Below are 16,475 nucleotides of genomic sequence, written 5' to 3'. Positions count from 1 at the left end.
TTATATTTGTCGTATGTGTTATTATGGGGGAAATAACTAAGCTGAGTGTTTACAATTGTTGATTATTGTGTTTCAGGTACTTCAGAGGATCGCAGGGCACCAGATGCTTTATTGTACATATCCACCTACAACTTTATAATTCAACACATTTTTATACTTTGATATTTTGTGGATGATTGTGTTTGATACATATATTTTGGTGACTTTAGTTTTGTGGAAACAATGATTTTACCTTATTTAAAAATGGAATATTTGTTTTGAAAAATGGGATGTTACATAACGTATCAAGATGATGCTAGGGTTTGCATCAAAGGGTTTCTCTAAGATGGAGGTTGATAGAATGACGAAACCATGGGGTTCTTGCAATTAAATAAGCCCAAAAACCAAGGCCTCTAGTGTTTGACCCAACATACATATCACGTCGCAAACTTCATTAGAAAGTACGACGTGAAAATGGCGTACGGAGACTTCTATGAAGTCACGACGCTAAAGCCAACAACCCCCCAAATTAATCAACTCTTACTAACCGAGAAATAGATGTTACTCTTTGAATCATTTAAACATTTCCCATAAACTCTTGTCCTTTTTGCATCATCTAATACACTAATAATTAAGGGTTTAATTAATTAATTAGAGACTTGTAGAATTAGGGGTTTAAGTGTAAAGATTTGAAAGCCAAATCTTTAGGGTAGTTACCAAACTTAAGGATAATTATTTAATGACCGAATAATTGTTCCATAAGGGTTTTTACCTCCCCTATAAAGAGAGAATCCCTATTAAGAAATTTTAGATGATTCAAACCCTAGAAATTTCATTCTCCTCTCAACCTATCTCAAAATCCTGAAAACGCTTTCGTCAAGATTGTTGGATGTACTTCTTGGGTGCGACTACAAAAGATGAGTTCTATGTTGGACTATTAGCAATCCACTCTCCATCAAGATCCAAGAAGATTGCAAAGGACTGCAAGGGTATGTTCCTTTATTCCTCAGATGTTCCTATAAGTTGCAATTAATTTAGCTGAACATGGATCTGTTTTTGGGTTATAAGGTTAATTTGTTTATTTCTCATGTTGTGCGCCTTTGTGGCCTTTTACATCCCTCATAACCCAATACTAGTATCAGGACCACTTGTTCATGTTTATGACACTTGATTTCCACTTTTGTCGTAGTTACCATATTTTCATGTTAATAAACTGATTAGACCAAGTTTCTAAAAGTTTTAAATTGTTTTAAAAGGTCTTGATAATTTCAAAATTAAATTAGGGTTTTGGATTCAAAAATTTGATTTGGTATGTTTTCGCGGCGCGACACCTTTTGGATAGGGGAATGCTGGTGATAGATTACCCCAAACCCTAATTTGTGGATCGCTAAGTGACACCTTCTGGTTTGCGATGATCTTATGTTTGTGGATATCAAGGCGATAGCATCTGGTTCGTAACGCGAGTTCACTTTTCACAAATCCATTTTTCGATTTTCTGTTTCGAGTTTTTTTTGGTCAAACTTCAGCACATGACTCCGATTTTACTATCCAATGCAAATCTAATGGTTTTACAAAAGTAGGATATCACCTTGCTTGTTGTTTTAATTATTTAATTTTAACTATTAAGTAATAACAAAATTGTAACACTGGTGTTTGGATAAGCCCTCATATGTGAGATCATGGAAACAATAGTATGTTGGCTTTTTTTCAACTTCATGATTATTAGTTTAATCTAAAAGTTACAATCCAAGTTCAAAATAATGGCTTGTTTTGAATTGTATGGATTCGATACATCGTGTCTCGACTTGACCTATGTGTTGTATGTTTGATTGAGCTTTTGGTCTTTATGACCTTCATGTAATTTATTTTCCTTTGTAATATGTATTTTTCTTTTAAATTGAAATTGTTTAGTTAGGAAATTTTATTAGAATAGAAAATTGTAATTTATTAAAGAACGAATACCAAGAAAATGATCTAGGAGTTTGGAATCTCATGATGTTCTTGCTAACATCAAGTTTTGGTGCCTGTTCGAGTGAGATCTTTGAAGTGTTCTTATTTTTTTTCCCTAAATACAAATTATGTCTACTTCGATGGCTCATAGGGGAGACACATATGATCGATATAATGCCTGTTTTTTTTTTTCTTTAAGCATTTCGTAGAAGAATCTTAAGTTACGTTAGTTGATAATGTAATTTTTCTTATAAATAAATAAATGAAAATTATTCATACATAATTTGTGTTAATATAACTATTATTTGTATATAAATAATAATTGAGTAACTTTTATAAAAGAATGTAATAATCTATATAAAAGATGTAGTAGACATGAATACAAACCTAAGGATATAAAGAATGTCGAGAACATAACTCATATGAAGAAGTTATGATTTTTTAAAGTTATGCATTATAACGCATTACTTCAATATTTGTTATAAAATACAAAACAAAAATACATTACTTTTTAGCCAAAGTAATGTAAAGCAAAGTGAAAACAGCCATCAACATCTGACGTTGTATGAAGAATCTATGAATTTCGTAAGATGATTAATTTCACCGTGTATTCTTTATAAAAATCAAAGTGAAAACAGTTTGCGTTTTAGTGAAAGTAGTATAGATGAATATTATATTACAAGAAATTATGAAACCGTGAATATAAATAATGTCGAACATCAAAATCTTTTTTTTTTAACATGGAAATGAATAACAGTGTATTGATATCAAATTTCATCTTTGGAAATGTGGAGTTTTAAGAACATTTGTTATGATTTTTTTTTTTTTGTAATCGATTTCTAGATTTTCGGAATGAATTTAAGAGTTTTTGTAAACATTTTTAAGATCGGAAATATGGAAAAGATAACTAAAGACACACCGAAAAATTGATGTTGGTCAGAGTTTCAAATCTTGAAGCATGGAGGTGAAGAACATGTTTTCAATTTTTTTTTTTTTTTTGAATTCATTTTTAGGTTTTTGGAATTGAGTTTCACTATTTCTTGTTTTTTAATCATTTTTTAGATCTTGAAACACAGTGAAGATGATAAGACTCGCCAAAAAATTGATGTTGACAAATTTTTGTTATTGGCCGGAGAATATGACAGGAAACTCGTTGGAGATACGTGAGTCGTCAGAAACTAGCTACTCAGCTAGACCGACTATTGTCGGTCAAAATAATATTTAATAAACAACAAATTACACTTTCATGGTAAATTATGTATCAAAAAAGTGATCAAACATGTACACGGAGCATAATTCGTTACTATATTAAAGTCATTATCATTTAAAACGTTATTCTAATGAGTCCTGATAGACGGGTTCGATTCGTGTAAATAGTTTATATAAAAAGAAAATTATAATTTGATCATGAAATCATGAATATTTCTATACTAATGTTATTTTCTAGTGGGGGATGGATGAGAAAAGAGGGGAACAAATGTTAGAAAAATGTCAAGGAAAAAGTGTTTTCCTTTTCGATTTATGATTTAGATATCAGACATTTTCCTGAGCACTACTTTCGTTGTTGAAATAACATCGTAAATGTAACACGTATGTATCCAAATACATAAATGGATTCTTGATCATTAGGAAATGACACCCCACCTAAAATGCTTATAAACTATTTGGTTATAAGTAGTTAAAAGAAATTTATGTTTTTCCCAATGGACTTTTACACATTTTTGTGGTCAACATGCAATCAACTCAGTTTGCCATTTTACTTAACAATAACTGATTTGAATTATGCTTTGTTTATACTGATTTAAATATAAATGAAATCCAAAAACTAACACAAAGCGAAACACATATCGAATACAATAAGAGTCGCCAAATTTATATCAAGCTGTTTAAATCTATTCAATATATTTATTCAGAATTTTTAGGAGTTCTCTTTTTTTTTTTTTTAGTTTTTTTATTATTATAATTAATATATTCAGGGGCGCTCAATAAATTTGGAGGCTTTAAGCAAACAAAAAAATTGAAACCCATCAAGTAAACAGTTTCAAACTTGAGACCTTTAGTTTTATAATCAATGCTTTTACCACCATAACATGATTCAACTTATCTTTGTAACCTAAGAAATATGTATATATACATATATATATATAATAGAATAAGCTTTAAAATTGAGGATTCTTTAGAATTGAGAGCCCTAAACCCTTACTTAGTTTTGCAAAGGGTAGAACCGGCCTTGAATATATTAATTATTTATAAAAACATCATAACTTAATAAGTCTTGTACACTTCATTTCATTTATATTTCAAAATGAACTAACTTTTATCTAATTCCAATAAACTAGTCCTTTTAGATCAGTAAGCAAAACTTTAATACCAGCTTACTTTAAATAAATTGATATAAAAGTTAAAGAAAATAATTGAATTTGCTTTGATGATAATCACGAAAAACCCACTTGCCACGCGTTTGATATGAGTGGGGATATATTACAATCTTCTTTGAGGACACATGAATTGTGTAAGCACTCAAATAGTGTATTTTCCCATCCCATCTTACATATACAAGGTTTTAAATTGGACGGGGGATGGTTTTTACGATAAAATTAAAACTTAAGTTATGGAGTGTTGATGAATTATTGTGTTTTTTAAGTTGTGATAGTTTTATGTACATTGAAAAAGATAAATCACATAGTTATAAAATTATATAAATACATTAAGATTTTAGATATGTTATATTAATATTTAATATGAAAAAGTTAACAAAAATGTAATTGTTTTAAGCTCAATTTAAAAAAAAAAAAAAAAAAAAAAAAAAAAAAAAAAAAAAAAAAAGGCCAGTGCCTTGAAAACAATCACGTCATAACACGTTAAGGTGCGTCTTTACAATTTATTTAGACGTCACGTTTAAACAAATTTGTTTTGAATGTTTGCGTAACAGTTACATCATGCTTTGTGCAATAGCACCCTTGCCGTAGTGCACTGTTTAGAGTTATGTACATATATGATTACCGTTTTGTTAATACTAAATATATTTTGTTGAATATTTAATTATTAAAATCTTTTAAAGTTGCCAACTAATTAAATTTATATTTTAAAAAGATAATCTATTTTTGTTTCCTGCATGAGCATATGTTATCACAACTTTTAACTTAAATTTTCAATATTATTATAAATTTTGTCCGAATTTAAAATTTTGTTATAAATTCTACCCAAATTTAAGTTTTTTATACAAATTTATTTTTTTACATTTTTTTTTGAGACGTTCTTAACGGCTTCAAGGTTTTATCTTTTTATTTTTATCTAGCTTTTTTTGACATAACTATCACAATATTTTAATTAGTATTTTATATTGTTTAAAATTATACTAATAAATTTATAATTAAATAAAAAAGGGCCCACTCTTCACCACCGTACCCTACTCTACCTCATCGCACCCGTCAACATCACTATCGATGTTCACTAATTTTCCCGTCCAAACAAACTGTCAACTCAGATGACTTTGAATTTACATGTATAAGTAATGCTAGGATTTGAAATCGAGAAGCATAATATCCAATCCCAAATGAACACTAAGGTTTTAGTCTATATCTTCATACTTTAATAAGTATTTATCCTAAAATGTTGAATTTTAATAGGTACAAATCCTTTTGCATCATATACAACAAGTTTATACATAACATAAAAATCAATCTTATTAGTTAAAAAAGTCTATCAGTTATTGTTTTGACATGACACATTTCTTATCTCGGCATTTGCCTATATCTCACAGTTTCTGTTCACAAATCTTGGATATATATCATCACCAACGCATCTTATCCACCCTTGCTCGATGCTTCCAACCCATGATTTCTAATGAAGAAGCAGTGTCCACGAAAAATGATTTTAGGGTTTTTGGTTTTAAAAAGATAAATGATTTAGTTGGCAGAGTGAATCTACATGAAAATCTTAAAGGATATGTGGTAAGATTTACTTTCTTGATGTAATTTAAGGAGTGATTTTTTGTTTGTGGTTTTCTTCTCCGTATCTGATTCTAACACTTCTTTATTTTGTGGAAAGATGATGTTATGATTCTAATAGTTTTCGATTTTGTACGTTTTTACTGGATCACCGTCAGACTTGGCCATCCACGACAATCCTTGCTACCATCCCTACTTGAAATAGGTAATACATCAATACTTCTTTCCCACAAAGGCTTATCTTTCACCAAGTATCTTTAGTGTTTTTTTAATTCTTTATCTTATCTATGACTGAGTATCTGGTTATGATAAATCTTCCCTTTAACATGGTTGCGTTTAAATTTTTGTAAAACATTTTCATTTTAATTACCTTTAAATGCTAAATAGTAATGGATTTTTTTTGTTATTTCATTAGCTTTGATAGGTTTGTAGAAATTGTTCTCACTTTGGTAGACATGGAAAGTTGGTGTGGTGTGAAAATAAGAACAAATGAATTTTTGTCTTTTATTTTGCTATTGTCAGTTACTATCGAGTATATACCCTTCATAGAGGCTTTAATGAAATTATTTTTCTCAGTTGGTAAGTTTACTATTATAACATATCAAAGGTTTATGTGTAGTTTTCATAATTGATCCTGCTTTTGTTCTTTCTTTAGGGCCAAATAATTTCTGCTTCATTCATGTTAGTCGTATACCGGTTACAGGTGTTGTTGGGGAACAAGTAATGACTTCTGAATGACTTACTATTGATGTTTGAAGAAATGGTAAAATTTTATACTTTATGATCATTCACATGATTCAATACCCTTTATAATGCTATCCGATTGTTTTTTCCCAGAAAACTAAGCCTGCAAAACACAATGTTTAGGAACTGTGAGCTTTAGGCTATACCCCTTACTTTTTAGCATTCTGTTTTGCTAAGGTATGATGTTTCTCTTGTAGGTAAGATAAGTAGTCAAAGTAAATTAATAAATAGCGGCCTTGATTTACCTTGTAACCATTGTTGGATCAGTATGTAACTTTCTCTCCTCTTTCGATCTCCATTTATTAAGGATGCACTCACACCTCATATATTCGATTTTGTGAAACAACAAGAGTACCGATAAATGGAAGTACATTGTTATATATTGTGTTTAGTTTGAAAAAGAATTAAATGCGAAAAGTATAATTGTACTTTTATTGTTTTATGCTAACTTGTGATGGCCGATTCATTATTTTATAGATTTTCTATATGCATGTCCGGGAAATAGTATCAGGAAATTAATAGTGACACTAACATATTTTAACCATTGGTATAGTTGGATGCTACCATTAGATTCTATAGACTGAAGGTTGTCATCAAGCATGGTTCTCGAACTCCTGAAGTGGTAGAAAATATTAAAAGTGTATTTTTTCTTGTAATTCCAAATGGATATGTCAAGGGTCTCTCAAGTATTTGTGATTTTCTAGGAAAGGTTTCACTTAATTTGTACCTACTGATTTTTATCACTTGATGTATAATGTTAATGGCTTGATCAACAAATGAAATTTGGTCAAGTTTTATACCATATATATGTTTAAAGTATCCATTCTTGACATACATATTAACAATTTTAATATGGTAAATGCATGAAATAGCATTATATTTTCATTTATAGTGGATTATAGGATCTTAATTTCATTCCTTTTCATTACATCATTGTTATTGGAAGAAATGGGGAACATCACTACTTTGAGAGTTAGGTCTTTATTTAGTTGTGTCTTGTCATGAGTATAGTGACTTTCCTTAAACATATGTCGTGAAACTATATGGTTATATTAATACGTAAAGTATCTTGCTATTTTTTGCTATTTTTATAATTCATTGTGTGGAATTTGGAATTTCAACTAAAGCCTAGGTTTGAGTTAAAGTCTTGGTATTGTACATGTAAAAAAGAATTTTTGTAGTTCAAATTGTTCATGCTGTGGTTTCCCTGCTAATTCTTGGTATTATGGTTCCAATCATATTGTACTTTTATTTTTGTCATGAATTTCTTGGTATAGAAGACTAAATTTGACTGTAAAAAGCCATATTACAAAATTAATTATACAAATTCTTGTAAGTTAACTTCGTCAAACTATGAATGTCAACATGGGTGGAGCCACATGAGAGCTAGGGTGGCCCCACGCCCACCCTCACTTTTTTTTACTGCTTAATATATATGAATATGCGCAATTGCTAACATAAATGTTATTTAGTTTACTGGCAGAGACAATCGTCAAACTCCTAAATACCTAAGTTCGAGTTTATTTGATAACAATTTTTTGAACATCCGATGCATTTAATTTACCACTTCATTTAAATCATAACTCCAAGTTACACTTTTAACCACTTACTTATACTCTAATTTTCACAATTTAACCTATCTTCTAACTTTTTTTAACAAATCAGTTTTACAGATTTATATATTCTGCCCCTTAATTTTTATAAAATTTTATTTTTATTTTAGTTACTTTTTAGGCTTTAGCATGTTACAACTCACTCCTAAGTTGTATTTAGAGGGGGCCCATTTTATTGTTTGCATAGTGTCATCAAAATCAACATACATTTTAATTTAGTTACTTTTAAGTTTTCTCATGTTACAACTCAGTCAATTTTAGTTTATATATATATATATATATATATATATATATATATATATATATATATATATATATATATATATATATATATATATATATATATATATATGTGTGTGTGTGTGTGTTAGGAACATCCTAAATTTTTTTTGGCTCCACCCTGAATGTCAAAAAGAATTTTTTTTTTTAGTTTAAAGAATAGAAATGATGATTAATTAAACAAACAACGACTAATAATCCTGCCGTTAATTTTCTTGTAAGAAATTAGTTTATACAAATAATGTTTAAAATGATTTCTTCAATTGACAAAAGTAAGGAAAAACTTAATATTTTTTTTAGTAATTTTATACCTATTTGACAATGACAACAGTCCCTTTTATTTATATAAGACTTTTAAATTACCCCATTTATTTTACAAGGCTTCATTTATACTATTATTTATAAATTATATCAACTTAACTCATTATAAACATATTGCATAAATTTGTTGATTGTGAGTGAGATGCAAAGATACAAGTTGGTGTGATTTATTTTAAATGGAAAAACATTCGAACCACACTTAATTGGTTTGGCAGGTCCGGTTATACTTTTGGATTTTGGTTTAGTTTTAACGTTACAAAATTGTTGGAAAACTATGATTTCATTTTAAAATAATTTTATTTTTAACTAATACCATCTAATTTCATTTTTAACCCAAAATATCAATGTACTTATAAATGGGAATTGGTATATAAGGATTCATGCATGTATTATTTGGAATATCACATGTTCCCAAAGAAAATTAATCGTTGTAAAGATTTCATCCAAATTAATATCACCTTTCACCATAAAGAATTGAAGTGTCATTATAAAATTAGTTGCCAAAACATGTATTTTGAAATATGGTATGTTATGGAATCAAACAAGTTTTAATAAAAAAAACACCTATTATATACCTATACTAAAGAAAATTATTTGTGCAAAAGAACTAATCGTCACTAGAAAATAATTTCTAAAAGAAATTATTTGCACTTGTTGTTTGGCATGGATAAACGGTTATTACTAAACAAAGCATTTAGTTCATTTAAAAAAGGCTCTGATAACAACTAAAATACCCCTAGATGGATTAAAATTCATTAGTTTATATTTTGAAAACATTTAATATTTTAAAAGTAAAAGAGTAATTGTTGCAGAAACTAGATCCAAAAATTCAAGTGTAACAACACAACTTGAATGTTTGAATGTATACGAAGGTGTATAATTATACCAAAACATGACTTGAGGAATAACCACTTCATAAAACGTGGCCTACAAAAACCAAGATATCTTGAGTATCTAAATATTGTATTTTCTATTGAGTATACTAGGTTAAAACCCGTGGAACCCACGGGTGCTGTTTTTGAATTGAATTTAAAAATTAATTATTTAATAAAATATTATATCAATAATTCTGATAACTTATAAATTGTAATATTGAATATTTAAATAATTTTTTTTATTGGTAATTATTAAATTACTAACTAAATGGGAAGTATTTAATTAGGAATGAAGATTTTTGAAAACTATTTTTTTTTATTCATCATTCTAATTGGACATATGCAGATGATACAATACCAATGTGTGTAATGAAATTAACATAAAATACAACAATACGTAATTATAAAAAAATACAGTAATATGATGAATTAAGTGTGATTTCCTAAAATTGAATAAAACGACGTTACAAAAAAGTTGGCTACAAATTTCGAAAAACTTCCTTATAAACAACATTGGAAGTTTTATTTGTGAGTTTGCCATCTTTATCTAAAATTAATAATTTTAATCCCTCTCTACTCTGAACTCTAGATAAGGCAACATACAATTGTCCATGTGAAAAAACTGGATCTTTCAGAAACAGACCAACCTTTGACAACGATTGTCCTTGACTTTTGTTAATAGTCATTGCAAAACATACAGCCAAAGGAAACTGTCTTCTTGTGAATTTGAAGGGAATCTTTTTTCTGATGGAGTTAAAGACATTCTTGGAATAAAAGTCCGATTTTCAATATTAGTTCCAGTTATTATACGTGCCTCAATAACACGTTTGCCCAATGATAACACCTGTAGTCTTGTGCCATTACATAAGCCGTTTTTCTGATCAATATTTCTCAGTAACATTACTGGAACACCAATTTTTAAAACTAATTTATGATTTGGTAAACCGGATACTTTGAGTCCATTTAATACATCAGGAGAGTATAGATTTGCATCAAATTGATCATGGAGAAATTCGGATTCACATATGCAGTCTGAACTTAAATATTCAACTTGATCTCCTAGAAACTTCTTAAGTAAACGGTCGTTTATTTCCTGGACAACTTCATTTTTTGGAGCAAGTATCGCTCTTTCTTGGAAATAATTTATATCGCTATAGTACTCTAAAATTGAAGGATATACAAACTCAATTAAGGAACCTATAGGATCATGTGAATCATTAATGAGAATATCATCCGGAATATCGATAATCGTTTCACCGTCGTTCGGACCACCAAGTTTTCCTTCTCCTATATCCAACAACCAATTTGCAAAATCTCTTATTTTTCCTATATCTGATTGATCCCTTCCAACAGTTAGCCTCATGTTTTTTGATAATCTATGGACTTTGCAATGTTCCCATAAATATGAAGAACTCAAAGAAGCATTTACAATGTTCTGTCTACTGCCACCCGGCACAACAGGTAGAATTTGTCTAAAATCTCCTTCAAAGACAATAACTTTCCCTCCAAATGGAATATTTGAGATGGTTGAATTTACGCACCTTAATAAATCCTTCAAAGTTCGATCTAAAGCTTCAAATGCATGCTTATGGACCATAGGTGCTTCATCCAAATTATCAAAGAGGTTTTCCTTATTAAGCTTGCCAACTCACCGTCTGGATTTATGTTACAAAAAGAATCCTCTGTAAGCTCAAATGGAATTATAAATCGAGAGTGTGTTGTTCTACCACCGGGCAATAATAAGGAAGCAATACCACTTGAAGCAACATTTAATACAATATTTCCTTCAGATCTAATTGCTGCAGATATTGTTTTCCATAAAAAAGTTTTACCCGTTCCACCATACCCGTAAACAAAGAAGACACCTCCTTTATTTTGTTGAATAGCACTCTTGATGTTTAGGAAAATGTTCCGTTGCTCATTTGTTAATGCAAGAAACATACGATCATAGTCATTCTTTATCACGGGAATGTCGTAATCTAGTTCCTCGGTGATAAGTCGATTGTTTGAAGAAGAAACGGATTCAACATCTGGGTATGGCATGTTTTTGAAGTTTTTGAGAGTAGAGTTGTTTCGAAGTAAAATTTGTTGTATTTCGAACAAAGTTAAGTTCTTAAGTTCATCTACTCCGAGAGACAATTCTACACGAAAATATTAAATAATTAATAAAATACGTGGTTGATATTTAATAATTTCATTACTAATTATTTAATGGGTGTTGAAAAATAAAAATAAATTAATTTTAAAAAATAAGAAAAATGTAATACCTGCTGACTTAAATCTTCGTCGTTGGCTATATAGAATTCCATCTGCCAAATATTCCCATGTATTTTCCCAAACGATCTCTGGTTTAGACATACTATTACACATCAACAATGTAGCAAATAAAAAGCGTAGATAAAAACCAGATCCAGAATGACTTGCTTCTTTAATTGCATCAATGTATTCCTTGTCATCATCTAATAGCCCGAGTGCATAACAGGCATCTCTAAAAGAAGAATGTGTTTCTCCATTTACCGTGCGAATTTCATCAAATGATGTTGGTCCTTTTACTTTATTTAAAAGAATCCTTAAGAAATATGCTTCACCTAGTTTAGGTGAAACTGAATGAATTCTACCGATGGCTTTTCCTACTTTCCTTCGCTTCCAAAACCGACCATTTAATATCCAAACAAACTTTGTAGGGAATTCAACATATGTGAGTTTTCGTGCTTCACTGTCGATTGCATTACACTCCATCCAAGTTGTGAACTTTGAAGCGGCAACAGAAGGTTTGTCAAGAACATCATCAATATCATCATCTTCGCCATATACAATCTGTTGTTGATTAGGAAGATGAAAAGGTAGTCTAACAACAGAAGGATATCTGCAATGAACATCATATCTAAAAATTCGCCATGATGCTTCACATGCTGATAAATATCTACAATCGTAATATTCAGCTATTTCATCGACCGCATCATTATTTTCACATTCATTGTTGGTTGGTACAACAGCAACTGTAGCTCTATCAGGACCCTTATTTATGTATTTAAACAAATACTTTATAGAAGATCCCTGATTGCACCATTCAATATTAATATGTGTCTGATATCTTTTCAATAGATATTTGTTGTATGGAACAACATTTCTATTATCCAACCTTACACCTGATTTTTCTACAAAATGACCATCGTTTCTTCGCCTATATAACGGAAAACCATTCTGATCAACAGACGAATGATTAATGAATTGTTTTGGAAAGTTTTTAGAGCAGTTTTTATCCACCATGCATGGAAAATTCATATTTTCAGCTCCACATGGACCATGAATCATAAACTCATTTACAAGTGAATACAATTCAGGATCTTCAATTCTGTCTGGTATCTCTGCTGAAATTATTGGATCGATAAGTTCAACAATTGGTAGCTTGTTTTCAGAATGCATGAATAGACATATATGACTATGCGGCAAACCTCTTTTTTGAAATTCAATGGTATAAACATCTGTAAAAGAATTTGACAAAAAATAAAAGAGAATGTGATTAGATATCAAAACATATTTAAAATATAATAATAAGATCAATGTTTTATAAAAAAAATTAAAAATATAGTTTTAATTACATGCTTGAACTTTGCCGAAAATTTGATTCTCCCTTAAGTCTTTAATGAATGCATCAAGCTTGATCTTAAACAACCTACATAGTATATCAGGTCTGTCTTCTGGTTGAAGTGAAGTATCCTTAAGAAACCTTTTAATCTCAGGCCATTTGGGATTACACGTAAAGGTTATGAAGAAATCAGGATATCCAAACCATTTACATAGTGACATGGCATCCAAATAGTTTTGCAGCATATAGCGTGCACCTCCGGTAAAGGATGAAGGTAATATGACACGTTGGCCGACATTCGAGATATCAGTCGTTCCTTGAGCTTTTTGGTTACGTAAATTTTCATAAGAATCACATCTAAGAACATGTTGTTGCCTACGTATGTAGTACATTCTCTCCGTTTCCATCATAGTATAGGCATCTACCAGAAATTGTTGAAACAACCTTCTTGAATTAAGTATGAGAGAGAACGAATGATCTCTGTCTTGAATCATATAAGCGAAATATTCTCTCATTGTACATTTCGCACGCTTGCTGTTGGTCGTAAATGACACACCTCTATGAAGAATGTCAACACTATAACCATCATCCCCATATGGAAATAGCAATGGATATTGGAGAGGAAGGTACGAAGGATGCAATTCACTGATACGTTGTAGACAACCATTTTTTGTTTGAACGACGATATCCCTCTTTTCGATTGAATCCGAAATGTCACCAATTATTAAAGCAGCAACCTCAGAAGCAGTCGGTAGGTTATATGTTCTTCCATCTTGCTCCCTTCTCCCGATAAGTCGTAATTTCATATCAACTTCTGGATTTTTTTGAAAAGTATCTCTTACCATTCTATAAGATCTAACCAAGACATTATTTGAATCCAACATCACCTTAATATCTTTAACAATATCACTATCAGTTGATGTTGATTGATCTTTTTCACCACTAAAATAAATAAATTTATACATAATATTAGTAATATATACATAATATATATATATATATAATAATAATAATAATAATAGATTATGAATAAGAAGTTTGAGAAAATACCGAAAACATCTTTGTCTATTTGTAATTTCGTTGTCAGTGTCATAAATGTATAACTGAGAGAATTTTGGTTCCGATCCTTTTGCTGGCAAAAGACTTCCAATACTATGATAATTTTGACCACCCAATCTGAAAATGTAAGGAGCGTTTCCTCTATTGATTGAAGAGTCAATTTTACCACCCATTGACGTGAAAGAAAACATTGAATTGTAACGTCGAATGTTTTTCATGAAGTGTTTGCTTTTTGAATCCATATTTCGAAACATTCTTTCATAAGTAGGGGGTGCATTCTTTAAGTCTGGAAGTTGAACTTTGCCGTAACCACAACATAATGAATAATCCGTGTTCCCATTTTCTTTACCTCTAATGGATTCATTTCTCCATAACTTTGCACGACATGTTTGACATACAACATCTTGATCACCATGATCCAAATATTCTGTAAAATAAAAGCGTTGAATAAAATATCAATGAATTTTATAATTATATAGAACATAGTATCTGAAATGTAAAATGGATTTTATTTTTTCATTACCATTTGAGATACCAACTATACGATTTTCATTGTTCACTTGATGTATATTTTCTACATCTTCTGTCAAATCAATCAATGGGATAGGGGATAAATGTCTTGTCTTCGTTTTTAATTTATGACATCCTGGATTTAACTTGATTGATGATGAAGAAGTTGTTACTGTAGATGCATTTTTTGATGTCATATCATTTGAAAGTACATGGTACTGTCTTTTCTTTGCTAACTTGGAAGTGATATATTTATCGAAACCAATGTTATCTGAATAAAATAAAAATAAAATAGTTAACTAAACAAATAAATATTTACATAATGGATAATAGTATATTTTAAAAACCAAAAATAATTACCATTCGTAATGTTAGATAACGGATTTATAACATTTGTAATGTTAGAAAATGGAGTTCTAACATCTGTAAAGGAAGGACAGTATTGTATGGTTGTGTTATGCTTTGCAGGTGTTGTAAATGAATTGACATTTTGAGTTTGACGAACAATGTTGGTTGATTGATCTGCAAATAGAAATAACTTATAAAACTTGTAATATATGTATTCAACTATATAACAGTAAAAGATGGAATATAAAATACTAATATGGTTATAGTTAATGGTTTTTTTGAAGAGATGCTGTAATGATATACTTGGAACGTTTGATATTGTTTTTATTTTCTTCGATCTTTTATTTTCCAAATATATTTTTCTTTGTCTTCTTTTCTCTTTGGCCTGCATGTGGTACATGTTACTGTTGTTTTCTGCATAAGAAGACATAGGTTAGGAAATGAAATGTGAAATTATGTACATAATATGTTTATATAATACAATTGAAGTTAGTTAGAATTAAATAAATAATGATAATAAAGTAAATGTATTTAAAAAGTTACCTTTATTAATTTGTTTATTAAAATGTTAGCATCATGACTCATCATCCTCATTTCCAACCTAGGGTTTATTCGATTTAAATCTACTGTTTCCTCAATCTCAACCAATCGTGGGTTCGGATGATATCAGGGGTTAAAACCCTAGATCTCCATGGAATCAATGAAGGTAAAATTGTGTGATACACGATAATCGTGATGATTATAAATTGCTTATTGATCTTATGTATCTATTCAAGATTATTTTTTTACAATTAGAAAAACATCTATTCCAGCATATTGATTATTGTTGTAAATTTCAACCATAAATTCATAGAGAAAACAAAGTGATCTAAACTGATAATACTAACCTGACATATGTATATGGAAATCTTGCAGGTAGAACTGGAATGAGGATTACAACTTTAATGAAGCAGTTTGATGTAAGCTTAATGAAAAAAAAAATCGCAGAAACAATTGAACATTAAGAAGACGAATGAGGTGTTTCAAAATTTTGGATTTCACGTTTTGAGGTAAAGTTATATGCTTGAATATTGGAAAAAGATTACGATTATATGATTTTATTGTTGTTGGATCTTTATTAGATATAATTTTCTTCCTGATTTTTTGGAATTTAAAAGATTACAACTAAAAATTAGTTTAATATTCAAATTTCATCTAAAAAAGGAGTATAGAATATTAGGAAATAGTTGGTTGAATATAGGTTATTTACAGAAGATAA

At 29.6% G+C, this 16,475-nt stretch overlaps 1 protein-coding gene across 1 annotated transcript in view; it reads right to left on the bottom strand.

The window, feature by feature from the left end:
- LOC145046414 (uncharacterized) overlaps nucleotides 1-16,111 on the bottom strand; it is a 39,236-nt gene extending 23,125 nt beyond the window's left edge. The window contains exons 1-8 of the mRNA XM_078994704.1: nucleotides 16,105-16,111; nucleotides 15,230-15,391; nucleotides 14,883-15,140; nucleotides 14,351-14,786; nucleotides 13,314-14,242; nucleotides 11,979-13,196; nucleotides 11,364-11,852; nucleotides 10,522-11,313 (exon numbers count right to left, since the gene is read on the bottom strand). Of these exons, the coding sequence (XP_078850830.1) occupies nucleotides 10,522-11,313; nucleotides 11,364-11,852; nucleotides 11,979-13,196; nucleotides 13,314-14,242; nucleotides 14,351-14,786; nucleotides 14,883-15,140; nucleotides 15,230-15,391; nucleotides 16,105-16,111 (4,291 nt within the window). The remainder of the gene's footprint in view (nucleotides 1-10,521; nucleotides 11,314-11,363; nucleotides 11,853-11,978; nucleotides 13,197-13,313; nucleotides 14,243-14,350; nucleotides 14,787-14,882; nucleotides 15,141-15,229; nucleotides 15,392-16,104) is intronic.
- Nucleotides 16,112-16,475: the final 364 nt, after the last annotated feature.

Source organism: Lactuca saligna, chromosome 5 (genome assembly GCF_052625555.1).
Source record: "Lactuca saligna cultivar CGN05327 chromosome 5, ASM5262555v1, whole genome shotgun sequence".
Lineage (NCBI taxonomy): Eukaryota > Viridiplantae > Streptophyta > Magnoliopsida > Asterales > Asteraceae > Lactuca > Lactuca saligna.
This window is presented reverse-complemented; position numbering and strand designations above follow the sequence as displayed.